Source organism: Capra hircus, chromosome 7 (genome assembly GCF_001704415.2).
Source record: "Capra hircus breed San Clemente chromosome 7, ASM170441v1, whole genome shotgun sequence".
Taxonomy (NCBI): Eukaryota; Metazoa; Chordata; class Mammalia; order Artiodactyla; family Bovidae; genus Capra; species Capra hircus.
The window spans coordinates 88063526-88076494 of NC_030814.1; the positions used below are offsets into that span (position 1 = coordinate 88063526).

A 12969-nucleotide genomic window follows, 5' to 3' on the forward strand; every position below is an offset into this window, starting at 1 on the left:
GACCCCACTGCCTAGACTGCCTCTGGTCCCCACTCTGGGAAGTTTGTAGCCCCCACCCTAGTTCTCCCTAGTCCACACCGTCCAGCCACCCCACGCTGCCTCGTGTTGGCTGCTGGGAGCAGCAGGGAGGAGCCAGCGTCTGGAGCCAGGCACAGGACAAGGCTCAGTCCGCCCCACAGAGGGTGCCAGAGAGCCCTCGGTCACCCTGTCCAGGGTGCCAGGAAGAAGCAGGTGGCCCTGGCTGATGAGCTAGAAGCCTCACTTACCTGTCGTGCCGCTCGTGAAACACACAATGGAGAGGTCACTGGGTTTCGGGGGCTACAGAGGTGAGAAGAGGAGTGTGTTAGAGACCCTGCTGGTGTGACTGCCTGGACTCCTTCCCGGCCAGCCCCTCTGTGCACACCCTGCCCCACCTCATGTGTGTATGCATGGGATGAGGTGCAGGCATGTGCTGGCACACGTGTGTGGCCCTGCATGCTCTCATCAGAAAGGTGAGCAGGCAAGTCCCCAGGAAAGAGGCGGAAAAGCCAAGGAAACCCAGCCAGGCATGGCCACATACCTGTCTCACCCACCTCACATTTGCTCCTGCCACCTCCCCCACTTGTGTCTGAGTTGAATTCTAATGGGATTACGCTGCAGTGGCCACATACAGGCCTTCGTCAAAGATCTCAACTTCCTAGGCAATGTGACCCATTTCCTCCTTTCTTCCCACTTTTCCCCCAAAAGTCTGGGTTTAGGCTTGGGAACAGAACATGGAGCCCAGAGCTGAGCTGCCCACTCTGTCACTAAGCTTGCTCTACATCTGGCCCTTGCCCTGTGCATGTAGTCCTGGGGTCACCAGGAGGAGCCCACCATGACCACCTGCATGTAGAAGACGGCATCCCAGAAGAGGTGACATGAGTTGAGACTGAAGGATAAGCCACATCTCTCCAGATAAAGTGAGAGTGGGCATTCCGGGAGAGGAAACCAGCCTGGGCACAGACAGGTGCAAGAAACAGGGCATGCTGCTGTGTCAGAAAGGAGTTCTCTAAGGCTAGTGGGAGGGGCACAGCGTGTAGAGGTAGGAACATATCAGGAGCTACAGGGAAGGTAAGGGCCCTGGGAAGAGGGATGTGACCTGCTGCTGCCTGTGCATGAGAAGGCTCACAGGGTGGTGAAGTGAGTGGGAAGGGCTGAGCTGCAGAGGGGGCTGGAGGTAAGGGCCTGGTTAGGAAGCTGAAAGTCCCCACACGGCCCCCCCAGAGGGTAGTGACCCTCACTGGTGATTCCAGCTCAGGCAGGATCACTTGGGGATGACACTCAGAAAAGTTCAGAGAGCAAAGATGAACAAAGACAGCAGATGCCACAAGGCATCCACTTCCGGTTCTGTTGCTGCTCCTGTCCATCCCATTCTCTGGAGAGTTCACTACATTGAAAGGGAAAACATCAGGTCACCCAAAGAAAGTTACTGGAGACCCAAGGGATTGGCTGCCCTTTTTCCTCTTTCCCGAACATCCAACTCCTGTTCCAGGTCCCTCTCTGGATCCTCACTCACAGAAGTCCTCAGCACCCAAGGAAATGGACATTTCCTCAGTTGCTTATTAACACGGGGGTGCTACTCTGGCCTCTCTACCAAGCCTTGTGCATGGTGAGGAAGGTCTGTAAGGATGTGCCCTGGGCACCATTTTGCTCAATCAAGACCTGCTGGAAAATGAGCTTACCACAGGATCACAGTGATTCTGCTGGCCACAGTCCTGAAAGAGGAAAACATTGATTTTAAATGCTCAAAAGTTCTAATCAAAAAAAGATAAATAAATAAACACAGTATGCCTTGACCCTGCACCAAGCCCAGAGTCCAAGATTCCCAATTCAGGGAATACAAAGATACACACCCAGGCTCTGGCCACCCCACATCACACACAGGGCTCTGCAGCTCACTGTATACATGCACAACGGGGAGATGGCCTGAGGGGTGCACGGTACATCAAGATGGAGTGGCTAGGTGGCCTGGGCCTCCTGCTACGTGGTCAGGGCTGGAGGGGCAGATTGGGGCTACCAGCTTAGGTGTGACCCCTAAAACCATGGCAGGGCACAGGCATTCAATAGCACACAGGGAAACAGGCAGAGAACTGGAAGGCCCACGGGTCTAGGACACAGTGGGGGTCAGCTTCTACTGAGTAAGGCCCAAGGCCCTGCAGGATGCCCTGTGTCACTCCGGCAGGCCACTGGCTGCCACCAGCCCGCTGTCTCTGGGGAGGCCATGCAAAGGAAACCAGCTCTGTTGGCTGCTGGTGGCCTGGGAGACATCTACGGGAACCTCTTCAGGACTCCAGTTTACTATAGTCCTCCAGCTCAGACAGGCTAGCCGTTAGCAGGAAATGAGGAGACTCCAGAGGCTGTGGGAGAAGCCCTGGGGCAAGCTGGCACTACCATCACCTACTGGCACGTGTGTCATTAACTGTGCCAACCAGCTGAGCCCATACCAAAGAGGATGCCAGCGGGGACCAAGTCTACTACCCAGCACCAGCCCCCGGGAAGCCTCCCCTGTTTGAACCCTGGCACATGAAACATCCTGATGGCCTCAGACATCCATCCCAGGGTCATAAGATGGGCAGATAACCAGCAGCTCTGGCTCAGGGGCCAACTAGCTGTGGCCCAGGAAACAGCCCAGAAGCAGACCCTCACCTCCACATCCTGCATGGACTTAATGACCACCCCACACTCTTGCCCTCTGTCTTTCAGGGCCTCCTCGAATGGCTCCATGAGGATGATGAGCTTGAGCCCCGGCGTCTCCTTCCTCTCCACGTGCTCCAGGAGAACCACAGCTTTCTGAGGTTTATCCACGATCACGGTGCTGATGTCAGCTGTAGGGGTTGTCAGGGAGAGTCAGGCTGTGCAGGCACAGGCTGTGACTGCGGGCAGCATGTGCCAAGTAGAACCACCACGGGCTGTGTTTGCCACAAGACAAGCTTGTGTGTAAATGAACACGTATGACAGGTCACATGGGACATGTTTCCAGAGGAAAACTGCCCAGAGCCTGGATGAAGCCGAGGGCAGGAAATCTCTTAGAAGGAATGCTTGAAATCTACCCTCAAGAGATTCCCTGGGGTAGATTCCAAACATTCCTTTTTGTCCAGGTTCAGCTACTATCATCGCTGGTCTAAGATACTGATCACACCCCAAACACCTGCCTTAAGCTGAAGGGAACTCAGAGGGTTGGCAGCCTACGTTGGGGGCTGGTGTGGAAGCTCCTTCTTGGCAGCCCTACTGTGTGGAAGGAGCCTTCAGGTAAAGTCCAGCTGGGGACTCAGGAAGCCAATTCAAGGGCCAAAACGGAAGCCCCCAGTGCTCTCTGAGAATGGCAGCAAAGTGCTTACTAGTGTCAGACAGTCAGCATAAGCTGAAGGCTGGGAAGGGGAAGTGGGACTGGCACCAGGGGCAGGAGGGGCAGCTGGGCTCACCTGTGTTGATGATGTAGCGGACTGCCCCAGGGCCCAGGGTATCATATAGAGGGACCACCACCATAGAGTATGTGTAACAGGCAAGCTCCGCGATGATCCACTGTGGAGAGAAGTGGGGTGGGGTCGGGGGAGCACAGAGCAGATAGCAGGGCTGCACTGCCCTCAGCCCAGGCAACCAGGATCCTTGCTTGGGGCCCTGTGACAAGAGTGCTCTGTTCTGGCCCTGTACACAAGGCAAGGGTCCCATGTAGCTAATGAGCTGTGCCTGCTCACCCACAGCCTTCTAGTCCACGCTTGCTCCAGGGGATCATGGACTCCAAATTACCCCAAGCCCACCTCCGGGGTTTGTACAGGCTTCTTCCCCAGGTCCTTTCTCTCCCATGGCTCAGGGAGTCAGCTGTTTGTGCAGCTGGGTTGGGTGTGGATGGAGCTTGGCTGAAATGTCCACCCCGATTAGGGGCAATGCCAAAGGAGTGAGAGATGGCATGGATGAAGGATCTCCATTTTTCCTCTTGCCCCAGTCCCTTCAGGCAGTGGGAGCTGGGCTATCCTATGGTACCCAATCCTGTATTTCACTGATGCCTCTAAAACCAGTTAAGGCTGATGCTCACCTCTGGTCGATTTTGTGCAAAAACGCCAATAAACTGATCTGTACATGGTTTACAATTGTGCTGGAGAAGTCCAGACCCTAGAAATTCAGCCCTGTCGGCCACCTGCACAGAGACACAGAGCAGTGAAGGGAAAGCAAGGGTTCTTCAGCAGGGAAGGGAGAAGTGCAGGTGGGATTTCTATGGTCTGAGGGAGCTCCCCAACTCCCTACTCAGGTGTGTTGGAAGTCTTGAAAGATTGCTGCCAGGAGTTTGACAGACAGGCCAGACAAAGAAAAAGTAACTGAGACCCTCCAGGGTGCCCCCAAACCCACCCTCCCACCTCGTTCCAAGCGCCAGGTCTGTGTAGGTAGACAGGGTGGGGGCTGTCTTCTATTACTCACCTCCTGGTAGGACAGCCACTGATAAGGCTGCTTGGGATTCCTGAAGCCAAGACAGGGTCCATTCCCTGCAGAGAGATAAACAGACCTCGTGCCAGGGAGGAGGGCAGGGTGGCAGTGCCACCTGCACCCACTCAGTAGACACCTGGATGAACCTCCCACCCTGGGAGGCGGTCCATGGGCCCCACCTGCCTGTCTAAACCTGCTGAAGTGCAACAAGGCCTGAAGTACACAAGCATGGCATCTCCCCAGGGAGATCAGGGAGGCCCAGGAATGGGAACTGACACAATGCCAGTTAGTTCCCACCGTGACCTGTGTGATGCAGCCCCAGGAGGACACGCAGACCCGGGGGCCACTGGGCAGAGGTGGCGCTTTGCCTCTCTGTGACAACTCCCTTCACCCAGACCTCCTGGAAGTTGGGTTCAGAACCATGCCTGCCAGTAGCCTGGTAGTTCAAGGCTCACCAGGGGCTGCCAATGGGAGACAGGGAGGATGTGCTAAGAGACAGCTTAAGGTCAGCAGTTCCAGGGCTGGACAAAAGCTGAGGTCAGCCCTTGACCGCATTAGCAGTTATCTGTGTGACTGGGTGGCAGGAGGGCTAAGAATGGCTTCTCTCTCCTGACCCTGAGAACGCCTCACCCACCGCACCCCTGGAACCACACTTACTCACTCCCACCCTCGCACCTGCTCAACCCCTGCCACAACCCTTCCATACTCCCACGGCCCCTCTCACCTGAGATCCTAAGCCCACGGCGGAACACCTCGTACATGGTCCTGGCGTCGTCATAGTAGTGGGTGAACAGCTGCTGGCTATCCCCTATTACGGATCGCCGGGCCCCTCCACTGCCCTACGAACCAAGCACAGAACGGAGAGGCAGGCGGGGTGTCAGGAGAGGACAGGGTCATGCACAGTGTGGGTGCACACCTGGGCCACATGGCTGGAACCGGGACACGCTTTGTGCGCACTCACCCACATGGCCTACACACACCCGGGCTGTACACACACAACCTCTACACACGTTCATGGACACACGGCTTGTACACACTGTGACAGGCAGCTCATGCCCAAGGGTCCAGTATAGTGGTCTCCTACACAGGCACACACAGCACCCACACACCAGGTCAGCGCACACTAACTGCCCATGATCGTTAGTTACTGTGCACACACACCCATGGTCCACTCATACAACAGAGTGGTGGATGCTGGCTGGAGTCAGGCCTCAGGACCAACCTGCCCAGGTACTGCTGCCATGCATGTGGGTGAAGAAGCATGGCTGCCATCCATCACTCACGTAACAGTGTGATTAGCCTGAGAACCCACTGCAGGTACTTTCCCGGGAAAAGAGGCCTAGAAGGCTGTGAAGGGAACAGCCCGGACCTTCGGTGAATCGCGTGGGAAGGCAGCAAACGCCACGTGTGCTGGGGGCTGGGAAAGGAGCTGGGCTTCTCCTGCCTCTTCCCCTTCCTCGTGCCACCCCCTCCTCAGGCTCCCAAGCCCAGTACTCTCCAGAATCACTGCTCCAACTCTTCTCTGAGCACTGTTTGGGCTGTGCTGGGCTGGCCCACAGTCCGCTACCTCTTGGAACACCAAGTCTGAGGAACAGTGTGAGAGCTACAAAGCAAACAGCCGGACTCTAAACCACAGGCAGCACTCAGCTGTTTTGCAGTGGACAGTTCTGTTTGGCCAGTGCCTCCTGAGCACCAGGCCCATGGAGGACCTGTGTGGGAATCTGGGGCCCGACACAATCAGACCTGGTGAGCACTCGGGGGGACAGAAATGATGAAGCAAGGGACTGTGTGCCAGGGACAGAAGGAGCTCGCGTGGGCAGGTGTGTCAGAGTGTGGCTGCTGAGCTGGGTTTTAAAGGATACCAAGGGGTTTACTGGGCAGAATGAGGAACAAGGACTGACAGTCTCACCAGAGGCAACAAGTGCACACACTTGGGGCAGGAGGGCACCTGGGGGCTGGAGGCAACTCATGCCACTCCAAGTGGTAAATGGAGGGGTCCAGAGAGGCAGCAGATCAAGGCGAGGCACTTCAGCTTTAGGTGGAGGGCAGTGGGGAGCTGGGAAGGATTTTAAGCCAGGGTAAGAGACATGATCTGAATCATTCCCTACCAGGTAGCACACAAGAGTAAATGCTACCAGGCCCTCTATGATCTGGATCCCTCTTACCTCTCTCATCTCACCTCCTACCACTCTCTCCTCGCCTCCTTCACTATAGTCGCTCTGGATTCCTGCACTCCTGGACGATGAGGCAAGGGAGGGCACCACCCTCCCAGGAAGAGAGGCCTTGGCTGTGCCCATGACCTGTCCTCCCCGCCAGACCCATGAGGGACTCATTCTCTGGCCCTCAACCTGTCCGCATCCAGATCACTGTCACCTCTAAGCCCAGAAGCCCCAGGTGCCTCCCCACACATGGCCCCTGCAAAGCCACAGCAAAAATGGCCGTCTCTCCTACTACTGAAAACCGCAAATAGATCCAGGCTGTCCACTCCAAGAGTCCCTCTCCAGTTCATGGGGCTTTGTCCTTGCTGGCCTCTCCAGGTGGGTTAATTCATCTTAGTGCTTCCTCTGCGTCATCTCACCAAATCCTTACCATAACGTTAGGAGGCAGGTTCTCTTTCTATTGCCCACTTGACACATGAGGAAACAGGCTCAGAGAGTTTATAAAAAAAAAAAACTGCCAAGGACCACAAGGCTAGTAAGAGGCACAGCTGGGCTGCGAATCCAGAACTGCTGGTCACCACAGGCAACTAAGTTATATACCCACAGCCCTTCCCCACCTCCCAGCCACACCATGTGAATCGCCACTTCCCAAAACCACCAGGTCGCAGTCACACACCTGCACCTCTGCACACATTTCCAAAGCATTTTCTGGAAAAATGCTCTACAGGTCCCACTCCTATCTCGGCCTGTGCCCTCTCCCACCAGGCAAAACTCTGTCATGCTTATGATCAGTACCTACAAGATATACCGTCAAGAGCAAAAGCAAGGTGTTGCATGGTATATGTGGTGTATTATCATTTTAAAACATAGGCAGATGTCTATACGTTTGCTTGTGGACAACAGCTAACACAGTTCTCAGGTGAACAGAACTGGGAGGAAAGGGGAAGAAGGTGGAAGCTTATCATTCTATGTTCTTTGGTTGCTTTTGAACTGTATGAATACACTAACTATTCAAAATAACTAAAAGAAGATCCTCTGGAGGAGGGCCTAGCAACCCACTCCAGTATTCTTGCCTGGAGAATCCCATGGACAGTCACAATGAGTCAAATACAACTGAGTCACTAACACTTTTACTTTCAAAGATTTTTTAAAAAGCAAAATAAATTCCATAAACTTAAGAAACAAATCTTACAGGTCCTTCTAGACTGAGCCTGAAACCCCTTGACCAGGTCGGGCCGCCATCCCTTCTTCCCTCAGTGGCTCTGCCTGTGAGTTGTGTGCTCTGGAAGGGCAGGGCCCTGCGGTCAGGCCCCTCTGGGTCCCAGCTCCAGACCAGGGTTGGGCACAGGGAGAATCTGGGAGGAAATTTACCCAGCACCTCCTTGAGAACATGCTTAGGCCTCCTACTGAGGCAACCATAAGCCAAGGCCCCCTCCCCAAGAAGCAGGCAAACCAGAGGCCCAGAGCAAGGGCCAAGGTCAGTCTCCGGCCAACCAGAGGCCCAGGGCAAGGGCCAAGGTCAGTCTCCAGCCGGGTGTCGGCTCCTGGGAGAGGCAGAAGGCGCATCTGGTAGGAGAGCCTGTCCAGGGCCGCTTCAGAGCTTCCTGGCTGGCTGCCCAGGGAAGAAACCAAGATTCTCTGGGCCATCTGAGGTCAAATAAGCCACAAGTTTGGGTTCTACCTTCAAGACGCCTGTCCCCTGCCCACTACTTCCCACAGCCCAGCTGCTCACACGCTGCTCACCTCCACCTCCTCTGACTGCATCAGGAGATTGCAAGGTGGCTGTAAGGCCTTCGGTCGGTGAGTGAACCAGTAGGCGAGGATGGCGGCTAGCGCACCCATACTCACGAGGGTGGTGGCCGAGAGGCTGCGGAAAAACTGGCTCAAGTCACCCAGCTCGGGCAGCCGCAGCATCCTCAGGATCTCCTGAGCCTGCATCTTCTCCAGAAGTGAGAGGAAGAACTCTGCGGGGAACGAGAGGCAGGTGAGGGAGGCGGCCTGGCAGGAGGCAAGGGAGGGGCGGTCTGGGGCCTCTCCTCCCACTTGAGTCAGAAGCCACACGCTGATCCTGGCCAGGCCCCGAGCGTGGTGAGATGTGCAGTCTCCTGGAGCAGCACAGCATATACTAGGAGCTGGATGCCAGGAAGGGCCCTTCCTGGTGACAGGCCAGAAGCCCTTAGCAGCCATACCAGACAGTCGGACATCCGGCCCAGCTCTCCTGAGAAACATATGCTCAGGCCCTGGGCCATGCCTGACATGTGCTTCCGCATCTCCCAGGGGTAGAGCGTGCTCTGACAGCTCTGGAGTTAATGCCTCCGGAGCCCCAGCGCCTGGGTGTACTGCCTCTCCTGTGTGGTCACAGCATCTTGCTTATCCTTGCTCCCGCGGTGTGGACTGGATGGAGGGGCAGCAGATGTGCCTGGCACCGTGCCCAGGAGGAGTTGGGGTGAAAGGATGCAGACGCCTTTCACGCCACCTCAAAGCTGCCAACACCCGGCTCTCACCCTGAGGGACACAGAGAAGGTGAGGGGGCAGGGCCCACAGAGCAGCCCCGACAGATGTGAGGGGAGTGAAGCAGAAGGCGAGGGTTCAGTGCACAACACACAGCAGAGTCCCCTCAGACCCACGAGGGGGCTCTCCTTGAAGAGAAGCTATAACCAAAGGCCTGCCAGGGGCAGAGGTGATACTGGGGCCAACTTTCTTCGGAACGGCAGTGCTCCCAAGAGCAGCCAGGCTGAGGTGCGGACCCGGCTCTCCAGCCCCGGACTGCTGACCACTACACACTGCGGCTCTGCACCACCACGGACCAAGAAGCCAATGGCTGGAGGAAGAGGTGGCCCGCCATGAACAACGGCCCTGTGCTGTGCTCCCTGGGATCCCATCTGCTAATGTTCAGAGGAGAAAGGAGGCAACAGAGAGGGAGCGAGAGTTAAGCTGGTGGGAAGGAAAAGGAATGAAGGCTCAGAGAGAAAGGGTTCAGCAACGTGCTGGATCCCTCCAAAGCATCCCTCGTGACACTGCATATGGTGGTCAGGGTGCCACGATGGGATAAAGCATGCGGTCCTAGTGGACACTGTGGGCCTACTAGGGGCACACGGAGGATGCCCTAAGGTGGCCAGTGGGGGCTTTTCTGTGACCATCACTGGGGGCTTAATTTGGTTCAAAAAGGGAAGCCCCCGAGTGCTACCAGGCCCTCCTGTTAACTGCTAGGTGAAGTAACGCTGGCAAGACATGCACATGGCTAGCTGGGCTCAGGGGTCTGCACTTCGCCCAGGCCTGAGGAAGGCAGCAAGGGTGGGCCAGGTGTTGGACACTCTGCCCCCACAGGGGCTTTCTTGTGTCCCTGCCTACCTGGAGGGCCCAGAGCTAGGAGTGCTGTATGCCATCTATGGTCTGCAGCTCAGGGAGGGCTGTATGGGCGCCTGGCTGCCATGCACTGGCCCTTCACCCCATCTCTGGATGCACGACTGTTGTTTCCCTTCTTGGGAAAGAATGAGAAAGGCCAACAGCAGCTACTCTGCAGCCACAGGATATGAGCCAAATCGCGAATGCTTGACCCCAAGGAGAGGAGAGAGCTGCTGAAGTTCCAACAAATGGCATCTGTGCTAAACATCACCACACCAAAGATGAGGTCAATGCTGTGCAAAGTCACTGCAGAGGAACTGGGCAAAGCTCCAGAGTCCAAGTCCCTTCTCCTTCACTTGTGAGCTATGCTAGGTTGAGCACACCTCACTTCTCTGGACCTCTCCTTCCCCATCTTTAAAATGGGGACAGTATCACTCATGCATGTAAAGCTCCTCATTCTGGGTGTGGTGTAGCTAGAGGCATGATGGGACTAAAGAGATGGCCAGCGGTATGCTTGTCAGAACAAGGAGGCTGTTCAGCCCAGGCTGAAATACACTGGACACAGGTGTCTGAAACCAGGTACGTGGACCCACAGGAGTTTATGCTCTATGGATGACATGGCAGGCAGTGTGAGCCCAGGTTATACTCATCAACCACACACAGGGTCTGGATGAGAGAAGCGAGCCCCTACCTAGCCAGAGCGTCCTGAGTCCCTGAGCCAGAAATCCAGTTTTACCAGCAGCCTGCTTGAGTTGGATCAGTTTTGGGGGCCACCCCACAGGAACAAATAACTGCTGGCAAACTGGAGAAATTAAGGTTCTGCGTCAGCAACGCAGAGGACAGGCTATGGACCAAGGTAAATCCACTAAGGAAAATTGCTCTGAGGAGGACCCTGGGCAGGAGGCCAGCTGGCTTTCTTAGGATATTTACTTCCTTAAGCTGCAAATAAGAGACTAAGTTACAGCCAGGTCCATCAGATAAAAAATGACTCACTACATAGTGGAAAATCTAGATATGTCCGCTAGCTCCTTGGGTGAGCTCTGAGAGCTGAATGATAGCAGCAGACTCAACTGACTCCATCGGCTGGGAAGGCAAGGCTCAAGAAGTCCCTGTCCAGCCCTGGGGCTCAACTATGCAGTCCCAAAAGTTTCAGAGAAAACCCTGGAAGTATGCCTTACTACCTCCAGTGTCCTTGCCTGGAGAATCCCATGGACAGAGGGGCCTGGTGGGCTGTGGTCTATGGGGCTGCAAAGAGTCGGACATGACTAAGCAACTAACACACACACATGCCTTACTACCACCAGTCTCTGGCCCTTGGCAGTTCCTTGCAGGCCCCAGGCTGCAGCCAAACGTGGGCATCGGTTGCAATGCTGGGGCTGTCACAGAGCACAGAAAAGAATGCCTAAGCCGTCCATTCACTTACCCATCTACCCACCCACTCACCTAGCAGACCCTCATACGGCCCCACTCTGATCTAGTTCAGTGCTAGGCACAGGGCCAAGCCAGATGTGGGCCTGCCGCAGTCTCATCAGGGAGATCCAAAAGGGAATGGACAGTGCTGTGAGGGCAGTTTGGGCTGTGATCAGACATAGGGCACCAGAAAAGATGCCCAACTCAGGTCCAGAGAGTGAGGGCAGACTTCCTGTAGGAAGTAGCACTGATGCCGAGATTGAAGGATAAAGAAGAAAGGTGTCCCAAGCAGAGGGAAGCAAATATGCAAAGGCTAGAGCTGAGGGAGACCACGGAGCACTTAGCAAACTAAATATTATACCCAGGAAAGAAGTCTGGAGCCCTTGAACTCTGGTACGAGGTCCAGGGCCACAAGTCTGAGGCTGGTTTCCTGGATGTGCCAAGCTTTCAGTCATCACCAAAGCACCACAGACCCCAGGAGAGGGAAAAACAGAACCTGCGTAAACTCCCTGAAATGTTGGTATACCCAGGAGTCCACACCTCCACACTGCACCGCTCGGTCCTCATGACTCCTTATGAGGTGGAGACACAGAGACTCCACCGAAGAAGTTACCTGCCATTGACAGGTGCAGTAAGCGAGCAGGGGAGCCAGGACCTGAGCCCCAGATGACCACAGCCTCTAAACCACCGCCTTGCCATGCACTGCCACCCCAACGCCGGCCTACGCTGTGCTGCCCACACCCACAACTCGTGCTCTCCTCTGCGACAGTGCTGAACACACAGAAAGGGCTTCCCAGGAGGCACTGGCAGTAGAGAATCCACCTGCCAATGCAGGCAGATGTAAGACGTGGCTTCAACCCCTGCGTTGGGAAGATCCCCTGGAGGAGGGCGTGGCAACCCACTCTAGTATTCTTGCCTGGAGAATCCCATGGACAGAGGAGCCTGATAGGCGGAAGTCCATAGAGGCACAAACAGTCAGACACAACTGAAGCGACTCTGCATGCAAATCCACAGAAAACCAGCTTCAGACCTGGTCAGAAGAGTCCAAGCCCAGGTCGGGGGGTGGGTAGGGGGCAGCACATGACCACCGGAGCCTGTAAGCAGGGAGCAAGCCAGCCAGGCCAGCCACTTGCATGTCACCATGCACACACTATAGGGGGGTGCTCCCTCTTGGCCTCACATTACGAACTTGCCATTTTCCCACAGTTGGGTTCCCTTCCAGGAAGCCCACTAGCCTGGGACGCTGGAGGGTGGTGGGAAAAGGGCTTGGCCACCCACTCCTCCCCAGGCTCCCACTCAGGTGCCCACCCTACGGAGGCAATTCAAGTGACTTCAGGTCCTATAGTGCTAAGGCTGGGCCTGTGCCACTTCCTGGCTGGGCAGCGACCAGAGGGTGTCATTCCTGCAGGCTCACCAATCTCAGATAGTCAGAGGTGCTTTCACATGCCCTGAGAATGCTTCAGATCGGGACCCACCAGAGGGGAGAGCTGCAAATTCAGGTCCTCTAAGGACACGGACCTCAGAGCCAGCCTGTGTCACCAGGCTTTTGGCTTGAGGCAGGGCCTGGGAGTCTGGTCTCATCTCATTACTTAATATGGCCTTGGCCTCTTTTGACCTC

At 55.7% G+C, this 12969-nt stretch overlaps 1 protein-coding gene across 2 annotated transcripts in view; it reads right to left on the bottom strand.

The window, feature by feature from the left end:
* The window catches only part of ACSL6 (acyl-CoA synthetase long-chain family member 6), a 65456-nt gene that overhangs the window by 39162 nt on the left and 13325 nt on the right, over positions 1-12969 (bottom strand). For both annotated transcript variants that reach the window (XM_018050725.1, XM_018050724.1), the window contains exons 2-9: positions 8340-8560; positions 5162-5276; positions 4432-4496; positions 4052-4153; positions 3441-3540; positions 2665-2843; positions 1701-1733; positions 267-318 (exon numbers count right to left, since the gene is read on the bottom strand). In XM_018050725.1, coding sequence (XP_017906214.1) covers positions 267-318; positions 1701-1733; positions 2665-2843; positions 3441-3540; positions 4052-4153; positions 4432-4496; positions 5162-5276; positions 8340-8560 — 867 coding nt within the window. The remainder of the gene's footprint in view (positions 1-266; positions 319-1700; positions 1734-2664; positions 2844-3440; positions 3541-4051; positions 4154-4431; positions 4497-5161; positions 5277-8339; positions 8561-12969) is intronic.